The following is a 25,946-nucleotide window of genomic DNA, read 5'->3' as shown; positions in this document are numbered from 1 at the left end:
GGAAAGAGCACCAGCTCAAACAACCAAAACAATTCACAAAAGCATCAAATATTGAAATAAATTCATTAAGAGCTAGGATTTATAAGTTTCACCAATTACTTTACTACAGTTCATACAGACAGCTAAAGAAGAATCAAACACCCATGTGTGAGGAGCTGCACAGACACAGCCTTTACCCCATAATGATTCTTTAAAAATTCAGTAACTGAGAGACAGACACAGACATGTACATAAGGCAAAATCAAAGTGGAGAAGAGACAGAGATAAGGATTTACTTTCCTCAAAGTAATCCTTGGAAATACAATATTCCCACAGTGCTTTTTCCAGCCAGCCACACAGCCTGCCCCCAGACCTCAAGAGCACCAGGAAATCCATAGTGCGTACCTTGGAAGAACACACCCACCCCAAAAGCCCATGCATTTACATAAAGTTTCAATTTGAAGAGCAAAAGCAGCTTCTCCCTGCCCTGCACTTACCCCTGGGGTTTCCCAGAGGTTGCTCATTACGCCTTGTGGGGCACCCACCCTCCATTCCCTGCCAGGCTGTCCACCCATCTCCCCAGCCTTCACAAACACCCCAGCTATTTCAGAGCCTCTAACACACTCCACACCAGGGTGTTGCTGCTGTGGCTTTCCCTGCTGACTGTGCCAGGGGGTGCTGCCCCAGTTCTGTTCTGGACCCTTGAAAATACCCTTTAAATTGCATTGCCTTATTACTCCCTCCTCACTGTGCTCTCATTAGCATAATCTTCAGAGATAAAAGAGACAAAGTGGGTCCCTGAGCCCGAGAGATACCAATCAGTGAGAAAGGCTGTGGATGGAGGATGGCTCAGGGAGATCTTTTAGAGTCAGAAAACATCTTTTGACAGAACTACAGGAATGAGCCTTGTCACAGAATCCTGTCATACCCAAACTGCAGATTTCACTATTTCCCACTTTAATATTAATCCTCTGTGCTGCACTGCAGTGGCAATGTTAAGATTTTGCCTCAGCCTTACTGAAGTTTAATTATTTATGCAAATAATTATATAAAAGAAAGTGAATTCTTCTACCTTCATTCGCAAGACAGAAAAATTCCATTCTGCTGAGGCAGAGGAACTCCCTCAGGCACCAGTTCCATATGCACACATAGCAGGGATGTGACAGGTTAAAGAGCAATCCATGAACCTTCCTCTCCTTGCTCTCACCTCCATCTCTGCATTTGCTGGAAAACCTATGGCAACAGCCTGGGCTCCCTGTGTTTGCAGCAAGCCAACGTGAGGATTCAGGCAGCAAAGGGGGCATCAGCATCACCCAGCTGCTAGTCACCCACACTACATCCAGCACCCCAGGCAACAGCCTCCTTTGCCAGGTCTGTGATCAGCTTTGCACAGCATTCACTTTAAAAATTATATAAATGTAACTAAAAGGCCAAGCCTTTCAACAAGAGCAAGAAGTATTTGTTGTTATTTTAATGTGTGAGTAAACTGAGACAGAGCTGAGGGAAATTCTCAGGGTGTGAAGACTCCAGGGCATTGCCAGAATCTAGATTAAGCTCCATTCCTGAACAGTTTTTTGTACTGGTCTCTTTCTCTTCCTCCTACTAAAGATGCAAGGAGTGCCACAAATGCTTTCTTATTTTCCCAATATTATCTTCAAACCTGTTCTATGCATATTCAAAAAAGGACATTAGCAAATGGGTTGGGAAAGGTAGAAGTAACATCATATATTAGAATCAACATATTAGAAATAAAAATTTTAATTTCGTTGTTCTTACACGTTGCTTGAAGCTTATCCACACCTGAAACTGAGTTCTCTGTATTTCTCAGGGCTGGCACTACAGGAAAACAGCAACCAAGATTAAACCAAGCTCCCAGGGAGACACCTGCTGGCAGCAGCCTGGGGTTTATTTGCCGAAACCTGAAGGAACAAGGAGATACCTGTGGAATCAGGAGGTGATATTTTGTCTTACCTGGACTGCCTATACCCCATGGAACTCAATTAGCAGGCATACCAACAATCTGAAGCCTTCCAATGGACAGTGTTTTTCAGCAGTGACTGGCAGGAGCCCCATGAGCAGACAGGGCAGGTGACTCCAGCCCCACAACCAGGTCCAGATTTCCAGCTATTTGCACCATCTGCTGCCATGACATCACAGGGTGAGGCACTTCTCCAGCCTGCACTCCCCAGTTGGCATTCCCTGCACAGATCCTTCTGCCTCCTCGGGCAATAATGACCAGTGCAGCTCACCTCGATGCTGACTGCCCCAACACCATCATCATCAGCACAAGGAAATTGCAGTTTCTACTGTTAGTACTTATCACTTCTTGAGGGGATGCTCACTCTCAACACACAGAACACCGAGATGTAAAGCACTGACAAGGAGCACACAGAGCTGTTTTTGGAACGAAAGAGCATCCTGACGTTTCTAGGACAAAGCACTGTTACAAAAAAAGGCAAAGGCATCTTATTGCCTCCAGTTACACAGAGCTCACTGGGGGAAACAGAAATGCTGCAGATCCCACTTCCAGCCACCACAGAACATCTGCAGAGCCTGCTAATGCACCAAGTCCTGCAGAAGAAAGCTTTCTAGAGATATCGACAAGGAGATAAAAATGCCAAGCTGCAGCCTTGTTTCCTTTTGGGTTATTTCTCAGAGGATGGCTGGGTTGGTGAAGCTAAGCCAGTAAACTGAGCTGGAGGGATCTGGGGAAGCTGCAGAACCAGCCTTTTCCAGGACCTTCATTTATGTTTATTTGCAATCATTAACAGGGACATGTTGCCCAGCACCTCCTGTGAGATGGTGGGGCATCCTAAACTTTCCAAGCAGCCACCTCTGAGCCAAGAAACAAAATAGGTGCAGTTATCCCAGAACAATGAAGGAAAAAACAAGGCTGTCAGCCTACAGCCTGTATAGCCACAGAAAACAGGAGCCTTCTGTCCCAAGGCATTCTGTCTGGTTAAAGGCTAATGCAAGAACATGGGTACTGCACTGGCAAAAACTGCACAGTGTTACACACATCAGCGACTCCTATCCAGAATGCCTGGCCTGATGCATAATTAATGTACTTTAATTAGATGACCATTTAAAATACTGTCAAATGCTCACTGGGCAATAATCATGAGATAAGAATGTCTTAGACTGAAGGCAGTTGAGACAAAAGAAAAACCATAGGGAAAACTATGGAACAACTCCCCAGCCTACACGCCTTTTGAGAAAATTACCAACTAGTAAAACAGGCATGACCAGCATGATAACCAGGAATTTCTACCATAAATAAATGCTTCATCTTTATAAAGATGCATATTACTACAGACTGTTAAGACACATACACAAGCAAAGTGTACAGACAAGTTCTGTTTATTTAAGAATAATCCAGAGATGAATTTTATGATCCAGGCCATGCTCTATAGCCAGAAATGGTTACCAAACAGTGGTCTGAGATGCCTCTGAGCTCCTGCCACAATGACTACTACTAAGAGTTGGCTCTGTGATCTCCACTGCAGCTGTCAGCCAAGGAAGGGGATGGGGAACCAGACGTGATGCTGACACTTCTCTGGAGTATTCAGCAGCACTGCCTGCCTGCCACAGCGCTCTCCTGATGCACTAGAAAGCACAAGCTTCTGCCTACTCCTAACTAATAAAAGCAGGACTTGGGAACATTCCTGTCTCCCCACCACTTCAGTACAGCTCCCTGAGAGCAAGCAGAGCCTTTGAGAAACTGCTTCAGCACCAGTACACCAGGCCAACGTTTGCAGCCCATGCCAGCCTTTGCAATGTCTGCATGAGCACATTCAACTACAACCAGAGCTTAGAGCAGCAGCTCCTTAGAGCTGGGGAGAAATACCCATTCCCCACTCACATCACACTCATTTTGGCAAACACTGGCAGAGGGAAGCAATGGCTTCCTGACAATCAAGCACATTTGGTTTTTAACACCAGTGTCTTAAAGAGAATAAACACAGAAAATGAAAAGCTAGCATTTCACTATTCTCAGGATCATTGCAGAAAAATCTTACTGTATTTATTATGATCACTCAAGACCAGTGACTCCAAAGGTAGCATTGAAAATGTCTGGGGTTTTTTTAAGATGCAAAAACAAACACTAGTGAGTAATATGAAACAGGTTTTACTTTTAGTGAAAAAATGCTTGTTCAGTAATTTTTAGAATATATGTTTCACTGGCAATAACTTATAATACTACTCTGCACAGATTTGCATATGATCTAGATAGGATTAGTTCCACTTTTTTGACATAGTGGGAACAAAGGCCAAGTACACATGAGGAAGCTGACTGCAGGTGGTGCAGGAAAGTCAGAATTAGAGCGAATGCCAGAAGATGTATCAGAGTATTGGATTTCCTTTATTTAATCACCATCACGTTAGGCTAAATTCTGATTCCAGCTCTATACATTTGGGATGGAGATGAATCCAAAAGCATGCAGAACTCTGCAGGATTTTTTTAAAGTTGCTATTATCTCAGATTTTCTTCTGTATGGTTTCAAGTGAGCACAGAGAGCTTTCAGTACATCAGCTAGTAGCCTATTTGACAGATACTTCAGTACAGCATATGGTTTCCACATGGCTGGCTAACATAAACAATTCAGACTGATATTTAATCTTCAAATAAATATTTAAGTTTCAAATAAATATAAGCACAGTCTGAATGCTTGATTTACAAGTGGAAAGCTCAAATTCCTGAAATACATTAATTTCTTGGGCCTTTTTCACTCATCCTTCAAAGCCTCAATTTAAGCAAACCACGGGCTTAAGGAAAAAAATCACGGGAGGAAAGCACCAAAACCAAAAATGTGTCACAATTTATAAAATATAAATAGTCAGCAGGGCTTCTGTTTTCCTGAAGCTTGTTTCATCCACTCCCCAACACCTTTAAAACAAAAGGTAGATCTATGCTCCTTCATCCACGTTCCTCCCCATAAAGAATCATCATTAGGTACAGCAAATAGAGCAGTCATACTCAGAGGGTGAAAAGCAGACAAAAAGGTAGAGTGAAGACGTTGCTGAACCTTTCCTTCCTTTTGTCATTAATTACTTCAGCCTACTAAATTTGCTATTCATATTTCAGAGGCAACAAGAAACTCCGAGCAAGCAGGGGAACTTTAATGTGCTACAAAGAAGAAAGCATCTTTCTCAAAGTGCTTGCAATATAAATAATGCATAGCACAGATAAAAATAATTACTATTATTTGACTTTATGACTAGATTTTATTAAAAAATAAGCACAAATATCCCCCTCCTTCTCTTTTAAAAGAAAAAGTGCAGTTAAAACATGCAAGTAGTCCTAATCAGTCTAAGATATTCCTGCCCAACCCTTTTTTATTTGGTCTCAGTCAGTGCAGCTGTTCACTTTCTCCCCATGGCTCAGCACCCTTTTTCAATCACCCTCAGGTCCCTGCACCTAGGTAAAACTTAAGCCTGTCATTCAGCCATCCAAAATTGTCTGCCATGACTGAAAGTTGGACTTAATAATTGATTCTGATCACAGCTGGTCATTTGACTTCTTTAGTAACCATGCTCCTTTCTTCCCACATACTATGTTCACAGTAGAAGACTTCCACAGCTGGTCTGTCTAAGAAGTAACAATGAAAGAAATCAGTTTTACCACATAAAGCCACTTACTGCATCAAATAACAATATGTCGGGATCAAATAGGAAATTCAAATTGAAAAAATGTTTTTGGCAGACCAGTAAAATCTTGATTCATCTGATCTGAACTCTGCCAGTTTCTCTGCTGCATCTCCTGTACCACTTGACTCTAACTCCAAGACCATCCCACCCACAAGAACTAAACAAAGGGACTAAGGGCAGACTTGTTTTGACCTTAATCTCTTAGTTTTAATCAAATTCAAAACTTGGTAAGAGGTGGTGGAAGCTCTGAATAAACATTTACAAGCAAGCAGATTCCCTCTGGTTCAAGGGCAAAGTCTGTCAAGTGAAAAGGAAGGATGAGTTTGCCTCAGGACTCAGACGCATGATCAAATTATTGCTGCTTAAAAAGTTATAAGACACCAGCTGAGCCAAAGCAGCAGCCCTTGAGATGCTATTAAACTATGGCAAGTGTAAGGTAATTTAATTTAACTTAGCCCTAAAGAAAGAAAATTAGGCCAAGCAGAATCATTCACATTTACCACAAAGAACACAAACACTAACCACAACCCAGCTAAACATCTTACTCTGGATCTGCTCATTAAAGACTCCACAAAACAAATGCTGACCTAAACAGAATTGGAGACATTAAATACCAAAGGGGTTCCCATGCAAATCTGGGAATGCTGATTGCAGAAAAGGCCTGGCACAGCCATTTTCACCACTACTGGGGAAAAAAAAAAGAAGTCAAAATCACTCATCATTCCTTAGCAATTCTCACAGGTGATTCTGCCAAGAGAAGCCGATGTGGAACAAGACTGAGACAAGGCAGTGAGCATGGCTGGTATTAAGTCTTTCCTCATTCAGAAAAGTTACTGAAATCATTATCATCACAGAATACTGAAACCCAACTGATTTCCATCTATACAGACTTCTGGTTTCAGACAGGCACATCTACTGCCTCCATGCAAGACTTAAAGAAGTCAACAAGTCAAAACAAAAAAGAAAACACTTTATTAATACAAAGAACCATTTTCTAAGCAGCTTGAGAACTCTCTTTTCCCTAAGGCAAGTCTGGCTGGCACAGTGACTTTGTACATCTGTGACCCTGAAAGATCACTGCAATGATAATTCAAATGGACAAATCAGATAGCAGCTTCTTCCCTCTTGCACTGCTTTGTCTATGCTGTAGAGACATGTCCCTTCATATGTGACATTTACACTTACTCCTAAACAGCAAGCTGTAAAGTGTAGTCCTTGTGAAGGCTCAGCTCCTAGAAGCAAGCTGTCCCCTTTTCAGCAGGCTGCTTATGATATAAATGTAGAAATCACCAGGAGAACCAGACTCCATTACATCGTGCTTCTGCTTTGTTACATTGTAAAGATGAACATAAATACACCTTGAAATGAACAGTTACTTTTACTCTTACTTTTATTTCAGTTCTAGGATACACAATTCACTCTAAAGCTTAAACTCAGTAACCTTAAAACTTACGAGGATTTTTACTACTTGCCTGAAACACTGATTACCCAACAGAGACAAAATCTAGGTAACCAGAGCTTAGTATGGTATTTGATGTGCACAGCCTGAGTTAAAGTCTGGGGAGATGGAAATAGGGTCTGGAAATTACAGAGGTGAGGCAGAGATTAAATTTCTACGACACTCAAGGAGGCGCAGATAGTGAGTAGAGAAAGGAATAGAGAAATTCTTGTAAAACACATATGACAGGAATTCACACACTGTGCTTTGTGAGCCATCCCAGGAACTGGTGCATATGCAACTTCTTACTTGTGAGATCAAATAATATCATGCTCAAAAAGCAAGAGGCAGGCATCCCTTTCAGTCCAGCAATTCAATTAAATACTTCCTAGTGACTGAAGCCATGATTCCTTATTCCTCATTACTATAAAGTCACTCCCCACAGTTTGATGTCAAAATCAAGTATTACTAAAACAGTATCAGCCCAAGACATAATTTAAATGTCTAATTTTCCCACTAACAATCACTTCTTGGGTGGTATTTTATAAGTTGCCAGACAAGCTCAAAGCCTGGCATAACTATCTAGGGTGATTCAAGGATGACCAATTCAGACCTTCCTCCTGTTCAGGCATGTTATGGCATGTACTGCAATGCAGGAAGATTTTTAGATCCATCTGCTCTCTGGGACTTAAAGGACAGGAACCCTTGTATTCAGGGGGTGTGGGAGAACAGACAGAAATAGAGATTAAATGGATTCATATCATTGTAATATCCTACCACTTAGGAATAGAAGAGAGCACATGGGCAACCAACTGCAAAACCAAATAGCACAACATTTGAGCATAAGTCTTAATCAGGAGTAACAACAGAAACTAATAGATTGCTTTTATCCTAAAGAGGCTTTTTTCAAGGTCATTCAACAAAATAAAATAGGGATGAAGTCTGAGACATTTCTATTTTGGAAACTCTGCAACAGGTTCCCAGGTTGAGATGATGGTCCTCAAGCACTTACTGGGCCTTTTACAGTGCAATAGCACTGATGAAATCTTTCCCTGAACCCAGGTTTACTGTAAGCCATGACTGGGAAGAAGAAATTTGTTTTCTAAGTTTGCTCTGAAGATACTGATCCCAAGGTAAGTATCTGTAGCCATCAGGTCACACAGGTGGCAAGAGCTGAGGGAAGGAAAACTCTTTGAAGCACCTTTGAAATCAAAGTATGATGCATCCTCACATTTGCATGATTTCTTATATCCCCATTTTATTAAGTCTTTATTTTTAGATCACTTTGTTGTCATCTTCCACTCACTTCAGATTGTTGTACAGGAGAAAAGGCATGACTCAGAGAAGAGGATGTGCAGAAGAGCACCATTTCTCTTTCACAAGAGGCAAAATGGATGATTTTTCTTTGTAAGGATGAGCCCATCTTGCCAGTCCTCACTCAAATTACGATGCTCTGCAATACATCTGTGTACTGCACGACAAACAAAAAGTCCAAGTTCAAGGTTATTAAAGGTACCTTGTCTCTCTTGGGCTGTAAGGTGTCCAGACACATCTAGAATTTACATTCCAGAGCAGAAACAAAAGAAAATAACACATCAAAGAATTCAAATACTTTATTTTAAACACATTTCATTTCAGACATAGGAATGGAGAGAATTAAAAATATGGGACTAAGTTGTTAAAAATGAAATGTGTGTTAGAGAGTAAAATCTAACAAGGAAAACAATGGTTCTTCCACATCATTCATTTCACAACAGCTTCCCACTCACATGTATATAATACAAGTGTATTTTGCCTTGCACAAGTAAAATATATTTGGTGGGTTTTATTTATTAATTGTGTAGCAACATCAAGATTCCAGGTGACCAAGACCTTCCTTCTACCAGCTGGAAGAGACATTGAAACCAACCTTCAAATGATAACAGCTAGTCATAGACTTTATCTGAGAGTTTCCCTTCTGAACCTTCAACTTTGAGGCTTTCACAGTGACTCACAGGAGTGCAAATACATTTGTCCAAAAGCACACTTGAACCAGTTGTAAAAACTGAGAGCTACGACTCTCTATTTCTATTTATTCATTCACCAAGTAAAAGGATCTTGACACTCAAGTAAATTATTTGGAAATTATAATACTGCTTAAGATCAACAGTCAGATTCCAGACTCTCATGCATTTGCTGTACATTTTCACAAATCAGAAGCAGGAGTGACCATGTGTTACACTCTGTGTAACCAAGTGTTAATACTCACTTTGACAGGCAGGATTACTCTCTGTTGACACACTGAAAAATGCTCACAAACTCCATGACTGAAACACTATCAGGTATGGAAGTGTGTAATACCACAGAGGAGGTGTGAAAGCAGAGACAGATATGAGCACCAAATTAGCAAGTTTTTATTATTAGCAGGTGTTTCCAGGCATTGCTTAGACTATCTGAAGAACCAGTATGAACATTAAAAAAATTTGCACGAACAGCTGACTATAACACAAAGAAAATAAAGAAGTGCATCAGTAGTTGCACATCAGAAAATGTCAAGCAGACCAAGCTGCAGAAGAAAAAGCCATATAAATCTTTCTCCATCCAATTCGGTAATTTTTAGCAGACAATATAGGCTGCTGCTGCCTTGTTTAACACAAATAACAGGGAATGCTCATAGGGCACTGCCATCTGTCAGCAGCTGTTACTGAAAACCAAACACGGGGCAAGTGAGCAGCAGTTCACAGCATTCTGCCTCCAGATGCAAAAAAAATTCAGAAGAAACAGGAATAAAGTGTAGGGGAAAATAATGTCTTATCAAATCCCTAAACCCAAATTTTATGCTCAAATGTACATAAACCTTCAGCATTTCTGGAGAAGACAAGTATCAGTCATAGCTTGACCACTTAATTCCTTTCACAAGAAGGAGTGCTGAAGGTCCTGTACACTTGCAGATACTATAGAAACAAGAGATTTCTGTCTAGGCATGATTATTCCTCATATGTGGCCAGCTGCTTTACCAGGTATCAGTTTATTCAGATAGAAAAAATATTTGAGGCCTCCCAAAACATGAGAGCAGATCAGCCTGGGTCATCTGAAGCTTCTACCATTAATCAGCTTGAGCCACCAGAATTGCTCACCTCCACTATAGATCACTTACCTTAATTTCAAGTAGCAAGAATTATTGTTTTGTCCAGGCTGGAATTGAATGGCTCAGTTACACAACAGCTCTTTACTATTTGTACTGTTGTGGCAGCCTGCAGCAATCAGTGATCAGCAGCATCCTGGTTCCTTGGATACAGTGCACATCCCATCCCTCCCAGTGCTGTCAAACACTGAATCCATGCTCAGAAGCCATGAGCCAGCCAGAGAAGCAAGCTTTGGACCATTAGCCTGCATATTAACCAGCACCCAGGGGCCTTTCAGGCCAGCTAAACTATGTCAGTTGAGCTAAAAGGATGAAATTATACTCAGAGTGCCCCTCTGGTGAGAATCTCTTGGCATGATTTAGTCTGAAGAGTCTGTGAAGGGATGAGAACAACTTTTCCTCCTGGCACTATGGAGAGAAGAACCCCTAAGTGTCTTACAGAATTAATGCATGTCCTACATGAACTTCTCCATTCATGGCTGACTCATGTCCCATTCTCGTTTAGGCTCAACAGGTAACAAGCATGGCTCCTTAACAACAAATGACTGAAAGGTCAGCAAGCATCTTGCTAGAATTAAAAAACCCATAAATGAATCACACCACAAACTAAAGATGGCGGCAAACCTTAGGAATTTCAATTTTCTAAATGAAAATTTCAAACCCAAAGCAATGACAACAAATCAGCCTTAGGCCTGTCCAAGTCCCACTCCTGCAAGCACACCACCATGCAGGCAAATCATCTGGTTGTCTTTAGCAACCATCTGTGCTTGCCTTCACTTAAAGAAGAATTAGCAAACAGAAAACTGACACATGTGAAGCACAGCACATAACAGACAACTACAGATTCACTTTTAGTTTTGCTAAGAGATTTTAAGATCGGGGTGTTTTCACTGGGAGGCAGGAATTTCAATAAAACCTTTACCATAAGGATACCCATAAGAAGTCAATGCTTCAATTAGCATAAACTCAAATTGTCTGCCTTGCCTCTTTACCCATGCAAAGCTTCTAGGCTGCCCACTACACACTCCCTCCTCTTTACAGCCTGGAGACTGAATTGATGGAGTCTTCACTGAAAAACAGAACCAAGAAGATGAGCTGAAGAACTTCCAGTCCCTCCTTCTTAATAGTAATTTTGTGTTTAGTTTTTAAATATTTGAAATGGCGCCCTTCTAATTCATCTGGAAAGCCTCTCCTACTGACACAAAGAACCACTGATAATTCCTGCTTGGAAGAGGCGTGGATTTGTTGAGTTGATCTACATTAGTCATCTAGATTACAAATATTACATAGAAAGAAGGCAAAAAACCTTACTGAGATGAAGAAAAGGAATTCAAACCTCCTGAGTTATCTTTAGGCTGTCTACATAGGGAAGAGGAACACAGACAGAGCTCTGTCTGCAAAATAAAGCTTGCCATTACAAGTGAAGTTTCAGGAGATTCCTAATAATAGTATTTTAAAGAATGGCATGAAGATTAAATGGAACAAAATACAGCTCACCTACTAATTTGTAGCAAACTGCTCTATAACTACTGCATCCTAGAGGAGGAAAAATGAAATAATGGCATAATTTAGGTTAAAGGGATCTCTGAAGGTCAAGTGACTCAACCTCCTTTTGAAAGCAGGGCTAACAGAGTTGTATTCCTCAAGAACACATCCAGACTAATTTTAAAAACCTCCACGGATGAAGATCCTCTGGGCAACCTCTTCCAGTGCTTCACTCACTACCTTCAAAGTGAAGAAAAATATCAACTCACGGGAAAAAAACCCAAGTATAAGGCTGTCCTCTCAGTCCCTAAAGTATGTGGACTGCTGGAACTTGCATAAAACCAACTGAAAACCTCTTGATGGAAAAAACTCTACTTCTAATTCAGAGGTTTTCTGGAATTAGTGGTCTGTGCATCATAGGTACAGGAAAGTCAAGATTCCAGCCCAAAATTTACAAGATGAGCTGCTCATCACAGCTTTTTAGTGCCATTTGTCCTGTGTGTAGTTTCACAGAAACTCCTTGCACACCATGAAGGAGCAGAGATCACCTGCTTTCGAATACTGGTCAGACCATCACTGGCGAAGGATGCAGAGCACCAACAAACACAGTTCAGGTACATTCTCACCTCCAGCTGGAACTATTTACCCTTTTTAGGACATGCTGAACATGGTGTTTCAGATGGCTCTGTGATGCAGCTTTCCTGGGAAGAAGCTGTGGAAAGGACCAAATGTAACATGCTCCCACGGGAGGCCCTGAAGGAACATTCTGCTGCAGCTGATGGAGCGCCTGGCCCGTTCTATACAAAACACACAGGACCTGGCACAGTCCAACCCTGTCACAAAGCTCCCAGGGCCCCAGTATTCTGCCACATCTCCCACACTTTCAGCAGAGTGAACAGAGCTCCTTATAATGTACTGCTGCAAACAAGAAATAGTTAGGACAAAAATAGGGACAAGCCTGCTTTAGAGCCCATGATAATAAATAGGCTTCAGGGAGTGCCACGAAGGGAAGCAGCAAGCACAGAGCACAACGTGCATACAAAGACCCAGTACAGAGGCTTTGGAGAAATCCCACTGCAATGAGACAAAATCCAGTGCACACATCAAAAAGAAAAGAAAAAAAAAAGATATCTAAGGAAAGCACTAGAGACAAGTACGGAGCTTCTTAAGGGGGAGGGAGCAGAGAATAAGTTTCAGTGTGCTGGTGCATAAATATTTTGCCTGTGGAAGCTAGGGATCAGATCTTATTTGAGTCTCCAGTGAAAAGGAGCGTGACTGTCCCTCCACATCACAGAAGCTCCATGTGATTAGAACCCTCTGCAGATTCAGTTCCTGCCCAGCACAGAGCTCAAACAGCAGGAGCATAAATCGGAGCTGAAGTGCACTGGCAGAGCTGCAGCAGGGAGAAGTGTGCCCAGCCCTGCCTCTCCAGGGCTGCCTCCGGGATTGCCCCTGATCCCAGCAGGAGCTGGGGGGAGTTCAGGGGAAGAAACATAAATGATGGAGAACAGAGTTAGACCCATTCTTCATAAAGCTGCCCTAATTAGAAATGTCAGGCCTCATTATGAGCCAGCGCTCACTAGACAGGAGTCCCATTTCTGGGCAGAGATGTATGTGGGAGACATGCATTTCTTAAAGATGGACACATCCTTCTCTACCCACACCACAGCCAAAGGAACAGTCTTGCTGCATGGGGGTGAAGGCAGTACCATGCTGCCTACTGCATAAACACTAGCAGAAGCAGTGCCAACACTGTTTCATACCTGAAACTCCTGTCTCCCCCTTCCCTGTGGAAGGCTAGGAAGAGTCATGCCTAGTACTCATAACAAGGCTTTTTACAACACAGTCTACCAGAAATTTACATAGGGGTCTGTTCATTTCCCATGGAAATCATTAGAAAGAGTCCATTAGTATCAAAGGGAGCAGATCTGGAGTAAAAAAATAGTGAAAATTTCTCTCTTCTACCTCTGCATTCAAGCATTCATCTCCAAAGAAGCCCAGATAGGTCTCATATTCCTTAGACATCAGCATCTGTATCTCATACCAGAAACATCCATGTCAAGCATCTAAAGGATTTTGTTGTGCACTGACAAGCTCTGAGAGAAGGCAGGTCAGGTGTGTCACAGGAAAGGGAACAGCTCTGGAAATGTGGTTGCTATAGGTTTTGCCGTTCTTGAAAAAAGCGGTTCAGGTGACTCTTCACAGTGAATGAAGGTATTTCTCTCTTCCTCTGTAGTGCATTGTTTATAAATTTTGATAAAATTCACCTGGCTTGACTCTGAAGGCCACCTGCAAAGCAGTAGCCATCAGCAGCTTTCCTCATGAAGATTTGTCTGCAGCGACATCGCTGCAGGCTACACGTGGGGTGTAAACCTAGCCAGGATTATTCAGGGCTGTCTGCAGCTTTGGGGCTTCAGGGGAATAAACAAAAAAAGATATTCAAACTGCTTAGCACAATTCTACAAAAGGATTCTTCTGACAGAGCAGCAGGGCAGAATTAATTCCTTCAGCAGGCAGAAGAAACCCAGTCATTATGCAGTATTTGCTGTCTTAATACTACAAAAATAGGATGCATTTACTTATTATAGCTCAGTTTTGTTCTATTTCATATCACTGTATTTGAGCTACAAACAAAATACTTCAGCCAAACATAACAAGAGGAGGAAGGCAGTGTATTGCCAGACCAGGGCCAAGTACAGACAATGCCTTCCCTGTACCTCCCCTCTGGAGTAACAAACCAGCACTTGTCCACTCCTGCATTTTGGAAAAAGCTCCTCTTCGTGCCCCCCACTAACACGGCTGTAAGGGCAGGTTTTGTTCTGCCACTGCATGTTAAAACTGGATATACCATCTGTACTAGTAAGTCTTCCTCAAAAATGGGCTCAGCAGTCTTATCTCATCCAGCCTAAGGTCAATGATCTGAAAATGAAAAGTAACTAGGTACAAGAAGACCTTCAAGCTTCCAGGTATTGGGTCTCAGGTTCTTTAGAAATCAACCAGGTGCTCTTCAGTCTAGACTTTAATAAAACCTCACAGTTACGGAAGCTGCAGTTCCTGTGGCTACAATATACAAGGACAGGGATGTTATTTGTTGCGGGTAGGAGAAACATGGTTCATGCACTTCTGCTGCCCATAAAAGCCTATCCTGTATTTCACCAATTACCACAGTGACTGCTGTCCTCAGAGGCTGCTAATTACAGCAGCTAAACCCAGTCCACTTGTTACACACTCCACCTGATGATAAATCTCATCAAATAAATGAGAGCTTCGGCACAGAATTTATCAAAGTGCTCCACAAGAGGTGCAAGAAATTTCATCTCTTCCCCAAGCAGTCTTTGGCCACCACTGAGGTAGCTGATTAAGGACAGTAACTGAATTCTAACGGGGACAGTGATTCTATATAAAAACAGCCTAGAGCATTCATTTAAAAGTAGTTATTAGGAAACTATTCTCCAGCACCCAGCTTATAGAAAGGAAAGACACCTACTCCTCCACCACTTTCTTGGAAACTGAACTATTTGGGAGCCTCAGGCAAGGACTTGTATGCCAAGAACAATTTTGTAATTATTGTCATAGGAGCAGAAAGTTTGTAACACCTTCACTTGTGCTCACAGAAGTACTCTACTATGTACCCCCAACAAGTGTTGAAGCCAGTGTGTGTGAAACACAAACACAACCCAAACAAACTTCACAAATCTGCACAGTGTACAACTATGGGGTACTTTTTACTCCCACCAGATTGCCCTTCAGTGTGCCAGTCTTCCTCTATGATATTTGAATAGCTTGTACTCCCATCTCTCAGAGAATTGCTGAGAATTAAAAGGCTGACTTAAAATCACTGTTATGTTCACAGTGATCAATATGTGTGTGCACAGGCATATGTATGAACCATCCTACTGATGAACTTGCCCCTGGAAGAGTCTGTGTACCACAAACAAAGCTAAGTGATCAGAACCATAAGATTTAGTTAGTCCCTTCATGTAAAAATGTCACTGGAGTTAATATTGCTCCAGCTTTGATTGCAAGCTCTTTCTGACAGAACAACTACAAAGGAGAGCCAGCTGGGAAAAACAGCACAGGAAAATACCACTAAACTGGTGCAAAGACTTTAAAGAGAATGACCACTGCAAATTTAGGGCTTTATTTTAGAGATGAAACCAACCTGACACCAGAACACATGAAAGAATTTGGAAGAAAAGATCATAGTAGAGAAATCAGCAAACTACTAAGCATTCCTGACTGTGATCACCCCCACAGCTGTACCAGATATTACTGCAGCTTCCTTGGGAGAGAAGGGTGTAGGATTTTTTTCATTCTAATTCTTTATGAACACTGGACTATAAATTCATACTTGCCATGTGTTCTAAGAAGCATGTGTTTCCTGAGGCAACCACTGGGTTTGCTCAGATACACATGGTACTTTACCAGTGGGGAAGAAGAGAACAGGCCCTGCATGAAGAAATTCATCTCCATATGTGCAGGACATGCATGCATTTAACTTCCATCAGTAATACTGGAATGGTGCACATTAATCTTTTACTCATGAAGCCCACACTAAACAGCAGCATCTCATCCTTTAACTGCCCACTCCCTCAGCCTGTATTTATGCATCTCTGTTAGTGATGCTGGTAGTAAAGTGGTTCTGCTTAATTACACCAAAGCTTTGCCAAAAGAGCATTTGTGTGTTCACATAAAATCATTGGGCTTAGGGGAAGTGATGAAACAACCAGAGGAATTCTGGTCTTCTTTGCAAGGAAATCCTGGATCAAGGTACTTGGGATTCAATGCAGAATTTATGATACACTAACAACTTACACACCTACTTTTCTTCTGACATTTGCTGCTACTACAGTTCAGACAACCAGCAGTGACCTGGAGGTCAGACATTTCCCAACTGATAAGATCAGCTAGACCACTGCCCCAGGCTCTTCATTCCACCAGCTGATCTTTTAAAGCTGAGAAGTTCCCAGAATGATGAAATCATCACACTTCACTGACAACAACAAATACATACTTGCTTTCGGCAATAAGCAATGAAGTACATTGATTATTTAACACAATTCCAACTTTGGAAAAACCGTGGATTATTCTCAACTCCTCTTTTGAGAGACAGGAGGAGTCAGAGTGCAAAGGTCTCTCAGCTGTAGATGGTGACACTATCCACTGGCAGGAGACAGTTCATGAGGAGAAGAACCAGCCCAGACAGGTTTCTGTATTAATTTCTGGCACTGGGAGGCATTTACTGATGGTGAACAAGGAACACCACATATATGTATCCACTGCTTCCTCTGAAAATACATACAGTACTTGCCTTGGAAAACAGTGTTCCAAAAGCATAAAATAAAGATCTGTCCATAGAAATGGCACATATTGTAGCATGCAGTATTCATTCCACAGCATTCAATTTGCCCAGGAGATTTCCACATTCTGCTACAAAAAAACTGCCGATTAACTCACACCTTGAGACAGTAAATATCAATAGAAACCCAAGGTTTATAGAATTTGAGATACCGACCAACTCAGACTTCCTAAAATTAGTCTACTTCATTCACAGTGTAGGAAGGATTTCAAAATGACAACAGGTACACAGAATTGAGAGAAAAAGGGGAAGAAAGAAAATGCAGCTTTTACAAAGATGGCTAACAGAAGTCATCTCCTCTGAAAGCTCAGATGAAAAGCACAGGCTTCTCATGTACCAAAAATAAATACAATATATGCTTCCCTCCTGTAAATTAATTCTTCACAGGTGAACAGATACAGAGCTCCTCTGCCTTGCCATTTCACCAAGTCCCAATCCAGCCTCACCGACTACCACAGACATCCAGTTACAGAAACGCAGTTGAAACACAAAAGTACAGGTTAAAAAAAGTGATATCTCTATTTGGTACATTCTTGGAACTATGATTCAATGCTAATTCAAAAGTACTCATAACCAATTTAAATAGTCTTCCCAACTGGTGCTGCAAAAGGAAACAGTCAGGAAATGGAAGTCTCAGTGATCACTCAAAAACAACACAGACCAGCAGGGTTTCTGGAAATTCATGTCCTTCACCTCTCTCAACCTATTCTGGTCCCTTACTTATGCACATATTCTTTTTCTTCACCCCATCAAACAGACCATTTATTATATTTTATATAATCTTAAACTGAGCTTGATGACACCAGGCTACAGATGCTTGCAGACTATTTTTTTTAAGTTCCACTTTCACTGCAAGATTGCTTCAGTCTCTACGCACCGTTAAAAAGAAACAGAGCAGGGGAATACTCAGCCATTAACAAACAAACACATCCACCCGTGTGGCACATTCATTAGCACCTACCTTTCCCTGTAGTCATTATTCTCTGCAGTGCTGGGGAGCTGCTGGAGAAGGGCACTGTGCTGGGGAGCAGCCGCCTCTCAGTACATGTTTCTCAGCAACTCAATCACCAGCAAACTCGCCAGCCTCCTACACCCCTTTGCTGTGTGACCTAGCAGGCGATTGCCACCTCTCCTCCAAAATAAAAGCCTGTTCAGCATGCAGCTGAGCTCCATGTGCCCCCCCTGTGCCCGCCTGCTCACACCCTCCCCTTCTGCCTGCGAGAATTTCAGCACTATGCTTATTTACAAAGCTGTCAGAAAGGGAGCAGAGCTCCTCTTGTCCATTTATACCTTCCACGAGGATGTACTATCAATTAATGGTGCTCATTCAAATTGCACTCAGACATTACTGCTCTCTCTCGGCCCACACAGGTGAAGAGGCATTTATTGGCTTTTTTCATGCCCTGAAAATGCTGAGTCAATGAAATCAATCTTCTGTTTCACTTTGTATTCCAACTTGAGAACTGTATTAATAGAGAGCAAGCCATAATGGCAATTTAATTGCACAAGGAGGTATGAATGCAAAAAAGAACAGAGCAGCATTTACTGGTTCAAAATATCTGTTATCCTGGACAATTGTCACTCCTTCCCATCTGCAATTCTGCTGCTTGGATGTGTGTTGACAAACAAACAATAGTCCACCCTCAGATGCATGGCATCACTTGGCAAATGTGGATGGTTTTCCTTCATATAATAAATATGAAAACAGTTTCCAATGACTCAGCTTTATTACCAGCAAAAAACAGGAATCTAAAATAGCTCCAGTTTTCATCTATTTAACTCCAAGTTCACAACTTCACAAACAGAATTCATTTAGTAAATAGCATTATTTGTCTTACACACCCTCCCAAATACAGAAGTAGTTCTACTGAAAAATAGCATTGCTCCCTCTTCATAAGTTTTCAGTAACTGAAATTATCATGTCTTTTATTTCAGCACTGTTTTAATTAACTTGCTTACTCTTAGAACACACACTCATGCAGTCAGCTACCAAAATTGCATCCTCCCCTCACCTTACTCCATGAGTACCTGCGGGGGAGAGATTTCAGCTCCAGAATTCTGGCTTTAAGATCCTGCTTTGATTTCCTTCCAGCCCAAGACCACTACCACCTCCACTGTCCCTAAATCTTTCTTGTTCTTCTGAGTCAAAATTCAACATCAACAAGAAAGTTCAATGCCCTCCTTTGCCATAGAAACACCACCACAATATCTCTTTATGTACAAATATAAATGCATCTCACAAAAATTGTGACTTACATTAAAAAAATGAAGGTGTGCATCGTATTAGGATAATCACAGTGATGAAAAGCATAAAAACCATACCAAAACATTTTGGTTGCTAATAACTTTGGTTTGGGTCCTTGATTCCTTTCAGCTTGTATTTTTCAGAAGATAATTTATTTCATTCTTAATCTTTACTGAAACTTGATTATAAAGTCTTATGGAGTCCAAATCTGATTCAAAGTCAACTCAAATCTATGGAAAATCTGTACAGTTTCTGTGAAGGCCCTTCCAGGTAATACCAAGGAAACCCATAGAGCATGAATTTCTTGGAGTCTCTGTCCAATAGACTCTCTCTGTATCACATCCAACTGAAGATCATCACACAATGCCACTCAAAGACAGCAGCTGACTAGCTGGCAATTACTGGCTCTTTCATGCTGAAAATGTATTTGTCCCAGGGGAATAAGGCATCTGCATAATTAGCAAAAGCAGTTACACAGAAAATAATTAGCTTGCTGAAAGCCCAAAGGGGGAAAAACTATAATTTTTGCTTCAAGAGGCTGACTAATTATATGCCAAATAACAAAACAGAGATGCACTGAGAATCATCAAGAAATCCAGCATGGATTTTAACTTCATATTCTAGCTATAAGGGCTGCTGGTAGCCTAGCAACAAGCAGCATACTTGGGCATGCCAAAACCTCCTCCGACTTAATGAAACACCTCAGATTACTATGCAAACCTCCCCCACCCCACTATGCATTTGATTCTTGTGTTACTAAATGATAAAAACAAAGACTAGCCAAAAAAAAAATCAAACAATTCAAGATAAACTCAAACAAGCACTAATGGACTACAGTATAGAAAGATAAGCCAAAACAAAACATTAATTATTTTCAGAGACTTGAAATTCAGTCTGATTAGAGTTGACTCATTAGATTTCTTCTGTGGGTTAAGAGAATGTCCTATTATTTTAAGCAACTGTTCCAGTAGTCTGTGTAAGATTTCTGTTTGTTTTTGTCTTGGGAACCACTAGATATGAAAACTTTAACAAGTTAGAGCAACTCACTAATCTCCAAAGTACTGCTGATATACAGAGAGCACTGCTGCAACTCCTTCCTTTTACTTGGATCCTCAGTGACCTGGTAGAGGAAACTGCTATCCCAAACAGTAGTCTCAGAGCCAAGAGACCAGTTTTTACTGTTTTGCACTGTTCTAGAAGCCACACTGCTGTCCCAGCTGCCCAGTACCACTGTGTTGTGTGGTAAGAGAAGTTTGACAGCCACTTTCAATTCTCGCTGTGATTAGCACAACTCTGGTGCTCAGTTATGAGTGACCTTTCTGCCAACAGCCTGCTCTTGGTTACCCACAAGAGAATCACCCACCCAACCACTCTGCCAGATTCAAAGGGTTAACAAGACAGTTATTTCCACTATTTCCTGAGAAAGGCAAATCTTTTGCATGTGCAATATCTATCACCATCCTCCCTGGTGGCTCTGACAACTGCTGAAAGTGTCACCTTTGTTCAGAAAGTGTCAGGGACACAAGAAACCTGACAAATTTAGCTTGTCTTTCTCTCACAGGCCACAATAAACTTGTGACTGTGGGTGAAGATAAGGCTCCTTTTGCTGGCTTACACAATCTCAGACAGATAAACTGAAAGTTGCACAGAGCTGTTGACACACAAGATAGGACGAGCATGTAACGCTGTATTTGCGCTGTGCTTGGAGGGCAAGGAAGAAGCAACAAACCAACCTATGGCACTAAGGGAAACTGAACCCTCCCCTCAAACACACACAAAAAATGTTGGTAAGTAATGTTGTCATTACTAACTTCACAAATGAGAACTACTTTAATTCTGCAACTATAGAACTTATAGAAGAACTTTTTCATTTCTAGGGAACATGAAAAGGTTCTGGCAGAACAATAGGAGATCCTAGCTTTGCTCTCTTTGACCCTTAACACTCCTCCACCCTCCCTTTTCCCCCAGGCTACTTTTTTGCCTCAACGTTCAAACAGGAGATTCTACTGAGGAGAAATCCTACCACACATACAGACTCCAGAGACTGCATCCTGCCACAGCACAAAGCAAGAGCAGGGAGGCATCAGGAGATCAGGTTAAACAGAGTGCAGAATACAGGAGTACTTGTGTTGGGAGGTACTGAAAGCCTGTCCTTGGAGTCAGAAGATGGGGATGCACAAAAAGGGCAAATCTTTCATTGAAACAGTGACAAAGGGGTATAAAAGCAAAAATAATTTTCAATGAAGCCTAAAAGCAGATCTGATGCTTCAGATGTAGCAATACATCTCAGATCACAAGTCTGTCTCCTAGAAACACCAAACAACAGCAATCTACACAGTACAATGATGCATCAAATTGCTTTTTCTTTTTTTGAAAGTTTATTCTATTCCACTGCTATCAAGACAAAAATTCCACCTTAGCCTAGCCAAGCAGAAAGCAAGGAAGTTGAGTCAGCAGTAAATCTGTTTCAGTTTGAGTAGGGGTTTCAGAGAAATCACCTGGAGGCTGGGAACCTAAACAAGTTTGCTAAGGGATTAAATATTTACTTCCCCTCCCACCTGTTAAAAAAGAACAAGGCATTTGTTTCTCAACTGCACTTTTTTACCCCTGTAAGCCTCATCGACCTGGACATACAAAATAGTCCCATAATATGCAAAAGCATAATTTTAACCCATTCCATCACAGAGGAACATATACTAGGTCTTCATCATTCCCAAGCATACAAGATAGTATATCACATTTCTGAATAATCCAAACTATAACTTCAGGATTTTCAAATCAGTTAATTTTATTGATTCTGCAGGGATGAAGTTTACTGTGTTGCAAAATTGTTATGCAAGAAGAATGGTGCCCAGAAGTGAAAAAGGTTTTTTTTCCTATTTAAAAGAGAAAACACCTCTCTGCTCTCTTGACTTTGAAAAGCATGGTGGGAATGGCTGGGACATCACCTCCCCTGCTCCTGACCCTGCAGAGGGTGTGAGCTTGATAGGAACACACAGTGCTGAGCTCAGGTTCTTCATCTGCTCTACTCAACTGTCAGCAGAAAGATGCATTTCCTCACCAAGAATTCTCACAAAAATCTACTGTTAAACAATACTTATTAAATTTATAATACCTGTTAAAATTATTTCCTAGCCCACAAGCTTATCTGTAAACACAGTAATAAACACTTGTTATTACAGTAAGCAAAATACTAGTCCCAGACAAAACAGACAGAATTAAGGCTCAGATTAAGGGTCTTTGGCTACCAGTCCTAAACATACAAAATATGCAAATTTAGTGTCCTGGTTTGGGACAGATTTGGGAGGAATCCCAGACGCTTAGGAACTGCAAAATACAAACAACATGAGCCTTAAACAGAACACTGCTGCATTATTGTGTATACTCTCTGTGCCTTTTAGGACATTAAACTGAAAAGGCAATTCTTCTCTGAAATTACTATTTAATTCACCTTATGAACAATTTACATGTACATGGACTTGAGAACAGGAGATGTATTTCCCTAATGTAACTCAAGAGGAAAAGAAGACAGTTATAGCACCATTTTCTCTTCTCAAATCTTAGGCTTCCTTCTTCTGCTACTACAAAAAGACAGCAGACAAACTAAACATCCATTTTATTTGTTGCAAAGGCACTGTGTGTATTTCTGAACAATCACCCTACTTCCTTCCCCTAACAGAATGCTTGCTGCATATGCATTTGAATGCCTCACCAACTGAAAATTGCTAAAAGCACCAAACAGAGAATACTACTCACCAACTGAAGTCTGGACCATGTTTCCAGATTTTTGGACCTCATCAAATTTTGTAAAAATTACATTCAACCTGTTTGAAAGTTAAAGAAATACACAATGAACAACTGAATTTAAATGTTAGGAATATTAGAATCATAAAATCACTAAGGCTGGAAAAGACCTCTGAGGCCATCAAGTTCAACCTTTAACCCAGCACCACCATGTTTACTACTAAACCATGTCCTCAGATGCCACATCCACATGGCTTCTGAACCCTTCCAGGGATGGTGATTGCACCACTTCCCTGGGCAGCCAAATTCTAACATCTTATGATCTTATAGAACAGATTTAGCTTCACTCAGGTCATTGGGAGCATTGTCAAAAATGTCAGCAGAAAATGTCAATGCAAGGAAGTAATTTTAATATTAAAAAAAAACAACGACAACACACAAATGTTGAAAGGAAAACCTGAGATATAATTGAAAATACTATATTACTGAAGATGTGATAAAGCTAATTGTAGATGCATTTCCAGTTCACCACCACTTTTTCTATCTTAACTATTTACAGAAATACCACAAAACACATCCCTAAAAACCAACTTGACACAACATTTGTCTTTGGCCCTGACACCTTCCCATTTATGCCACAGGTCCAGCAGAGCAGAAGATTCTTATCACACCTCATCATTCCTTCCCAGTGAGTTTATTACTTTAAGGCACATTGTGGGAGCAGATGTTTCCACTGGAGAACAAGAGGCAACAACAGGGCTGCCTGCACCTGCATGTGCCCCAACTCCAAAAGCACCTCTTCCCTCTGAGCACTGACAAGCTGCCACCTACTCCATCCTCAGGGCTAACCATGCTCTGCCCTGAGCACTGGAGGCAAGATGCAGAGCAGCTTTCTAATGCACCTGAAACAGCAGAAGTAGAGGGACATGGCTTTGGTTTTGACATAAGATTGGTTGCTTTTTCAGGAGTGGGTGTGGTTTTTTGGAGGGGAAGGGGGCAGAGGAGGGAAGCTGCTTTTTCTTTTCATAAAATCTTAAAACTGATTCTTTTGTTTGTAAGGTTTTGTTGTTTATAACAGTCTAAGTTGCATAAACACAAGGTACTCTGAAGTGTCTCCTCTCTACATATGCGGAACATACAGGAAAAAAATTAATTCCCTTAATGTTAAATCAGTTAACTAAATATCTGTAATAATTTTTGTAGTTTTCCAAAGATCCTGTGACATACTTGGGCAAAGGTACAGGATCTGCACTAAGTAAATCTGAGCGCTTATCAGATTAAAAAATAAAAATTGAAACCATGATCCCGGGAAAAGGCTCAATCATGAGGTTCCTGAAGTCTTCTGAAGGAAGGAGGGGAGTAAAAAGCAGCCCAAAAATAGTGAAGACCTAAGGACATTCTCAACTTACCGAGACTGGGGTAATCCTTTTTTACTGAGATCAGCCCTTACACGTTCACCAACATGTCTGTAAATTTCCACAAGGCTGTTTATTGCTGCATCTCGAACCTGGACGTGAGACATGAGAGAAATCAATCATCTTTCCAATTTAAATTAATAAACCCCTAATAAGTCCTACGTTAGAGAACTAAATTTATCTATTTCTCAGCAACAACAGCTGTCATTACACACATTACCACACAGCTCATGAAGGAGCTTCCAACCCTGCCTTTCACATGTTAACAGTACCAGCAGGTAATTGAATTGAAGAGGCAGTGAAGGTGTAAGATGAAAGGTTTCATGCAAAAGGAGCTTGGCTGCCTTTGCCAAACTCCTCCCATTGTATATAACAGGTACATTTACTGGATGAAAAAAGGATAGAGACATAGACAGATCTTATATTACTGGGAGATTATCAAATAAACTGATTTTTAATGCTGTCTTAAAAACTTACATTTCTATGTTGATAGCAAAACAAGGAGGAAAGGAGGAGTAAATCACATGAGTCACCATGAATTTTGCATATTTTCCAAACTGATTTGCAAGAAATTGCTGAGCACATCTTTCCATCCAGCCAACAGAAGAGACATAAATCTGATTAAGTGTCACCTTTCTGTACTTAAACCCTTCCTCCACTAGACACAGCAGGCAGAGAAGGTAAACAAACTGCTCTGCCTACAGAAACACTGACTGTGCACTTCTGCTTCTCAGAGGATGGCCCAGCAGCTACCCTCACACACACCCCAGAACCAGACATGGAATATCCTGAGACACAAGCCAGAATTGCCTGTAGGTGGGAGTCAAAGGGCAGGCACACATACCCTGCCTCCTGGCCAAAGAAAATACTGACACCTGACTCACAGCCACCCTAACACCTGACGCACACCCACCTCTCCCTGCTCAGCAGGTCCCTGCCAGCCTGCAAACCCCTCCTCCACTCATGCCAGCCCTCACTCAGCACTCCTGCCTCTCTCCTCCTGCCCATCAGCCCCATTTGCCACCAGTGCTGCTGGCACAGCAGGCTGTGGGGACTCTCTGGTGCCCCCAGTTTCGGGGTACACAGACCCCAGGCCAGCCTGAGCACTGCAAGGATTGCCCTGTGTGTACAGCCAAGCAGAGGCACAGCTGCAGGACTGTAAATCCCAAGGAGCAAGGCAAGGAGCCCTCACCATCATACTTGGTTTACTCTACCACAGCAATTACAAAGCTTCAGTAATTTTATTTTTGAGAAAATGAGCAGAGTTTAAGGTGTTGTCACACAAGATGCACACTGGGTTACTCAATCGCATCAGCTGAAAACAACAAAAGCACTATTTTTGAAAAGGGCTCTGATGGAACAGCTTCCACATCCACAACAAAAGAAAAAAAAAACTGCACTTGACCTGGAATTGTTTCTCCCCTCTCTCCAAGAGAGGGCAGCAGTGACCGAGCCCAGCGAGTCTCCCAGCGCTCAGCAGCAGCCCCTGCTCCAGGGCAGACACTCTT

General features: G+C 41.5%; 1 protein-coding gene across 20 annotated transcripts in view; it reads right to left on the bottom strand.

Moving 5' to 3' along the window:
- The window catches only part of CLASP1 (cytoplasmic linker associated protein 1), a 158,345-nt gene that overhangs the window by 96,956 nt on the left and 35,443 nt on the right, over positions 1-25,946 (bottom strand). For all 20 annotated transcript variants that reach the window (XR_004081660.1, XM_031056388.1, XM_031056419.1 and 17 more), the window contains exons 6-7: positions 24,433-24,530; positions 23,036-23,103 (exon numbers count right to left, since the gene is read on the bottom strand). Coding sequence is in view for 19 of the 20 variants with exons in the window: in XM_031056388.1 (XP_030912248.1) it covers positions 23,036-23,103; positions 24,433-24,530 (166 nt within the window). In the remaining variant the exon portion in view is untranslated. The remainder of the gene's footprint in view (positions 1-23,035; positions 23,104-24,432; positions 24,531-25,946) is intronic.

The sequence above is a fragment of the Geospiza fortis genome, unplaced genomic scaffold (genome assembly GCF_000277835.1).
Source record: "Geospiza fortis unplaced genomic scaffold, GeoFor_1.0 scaffold112, whole genome shotgun sequence".
Taxonomy (NCBI): Eukaryota; Metazoa; Chordata; class Aves; order Passeriformes; family Thraupidae; genus Geospiza; species Geospiza fortis.
This window is presented reverse-complemented; position numbering and strand designations above follow the sequence as displayed.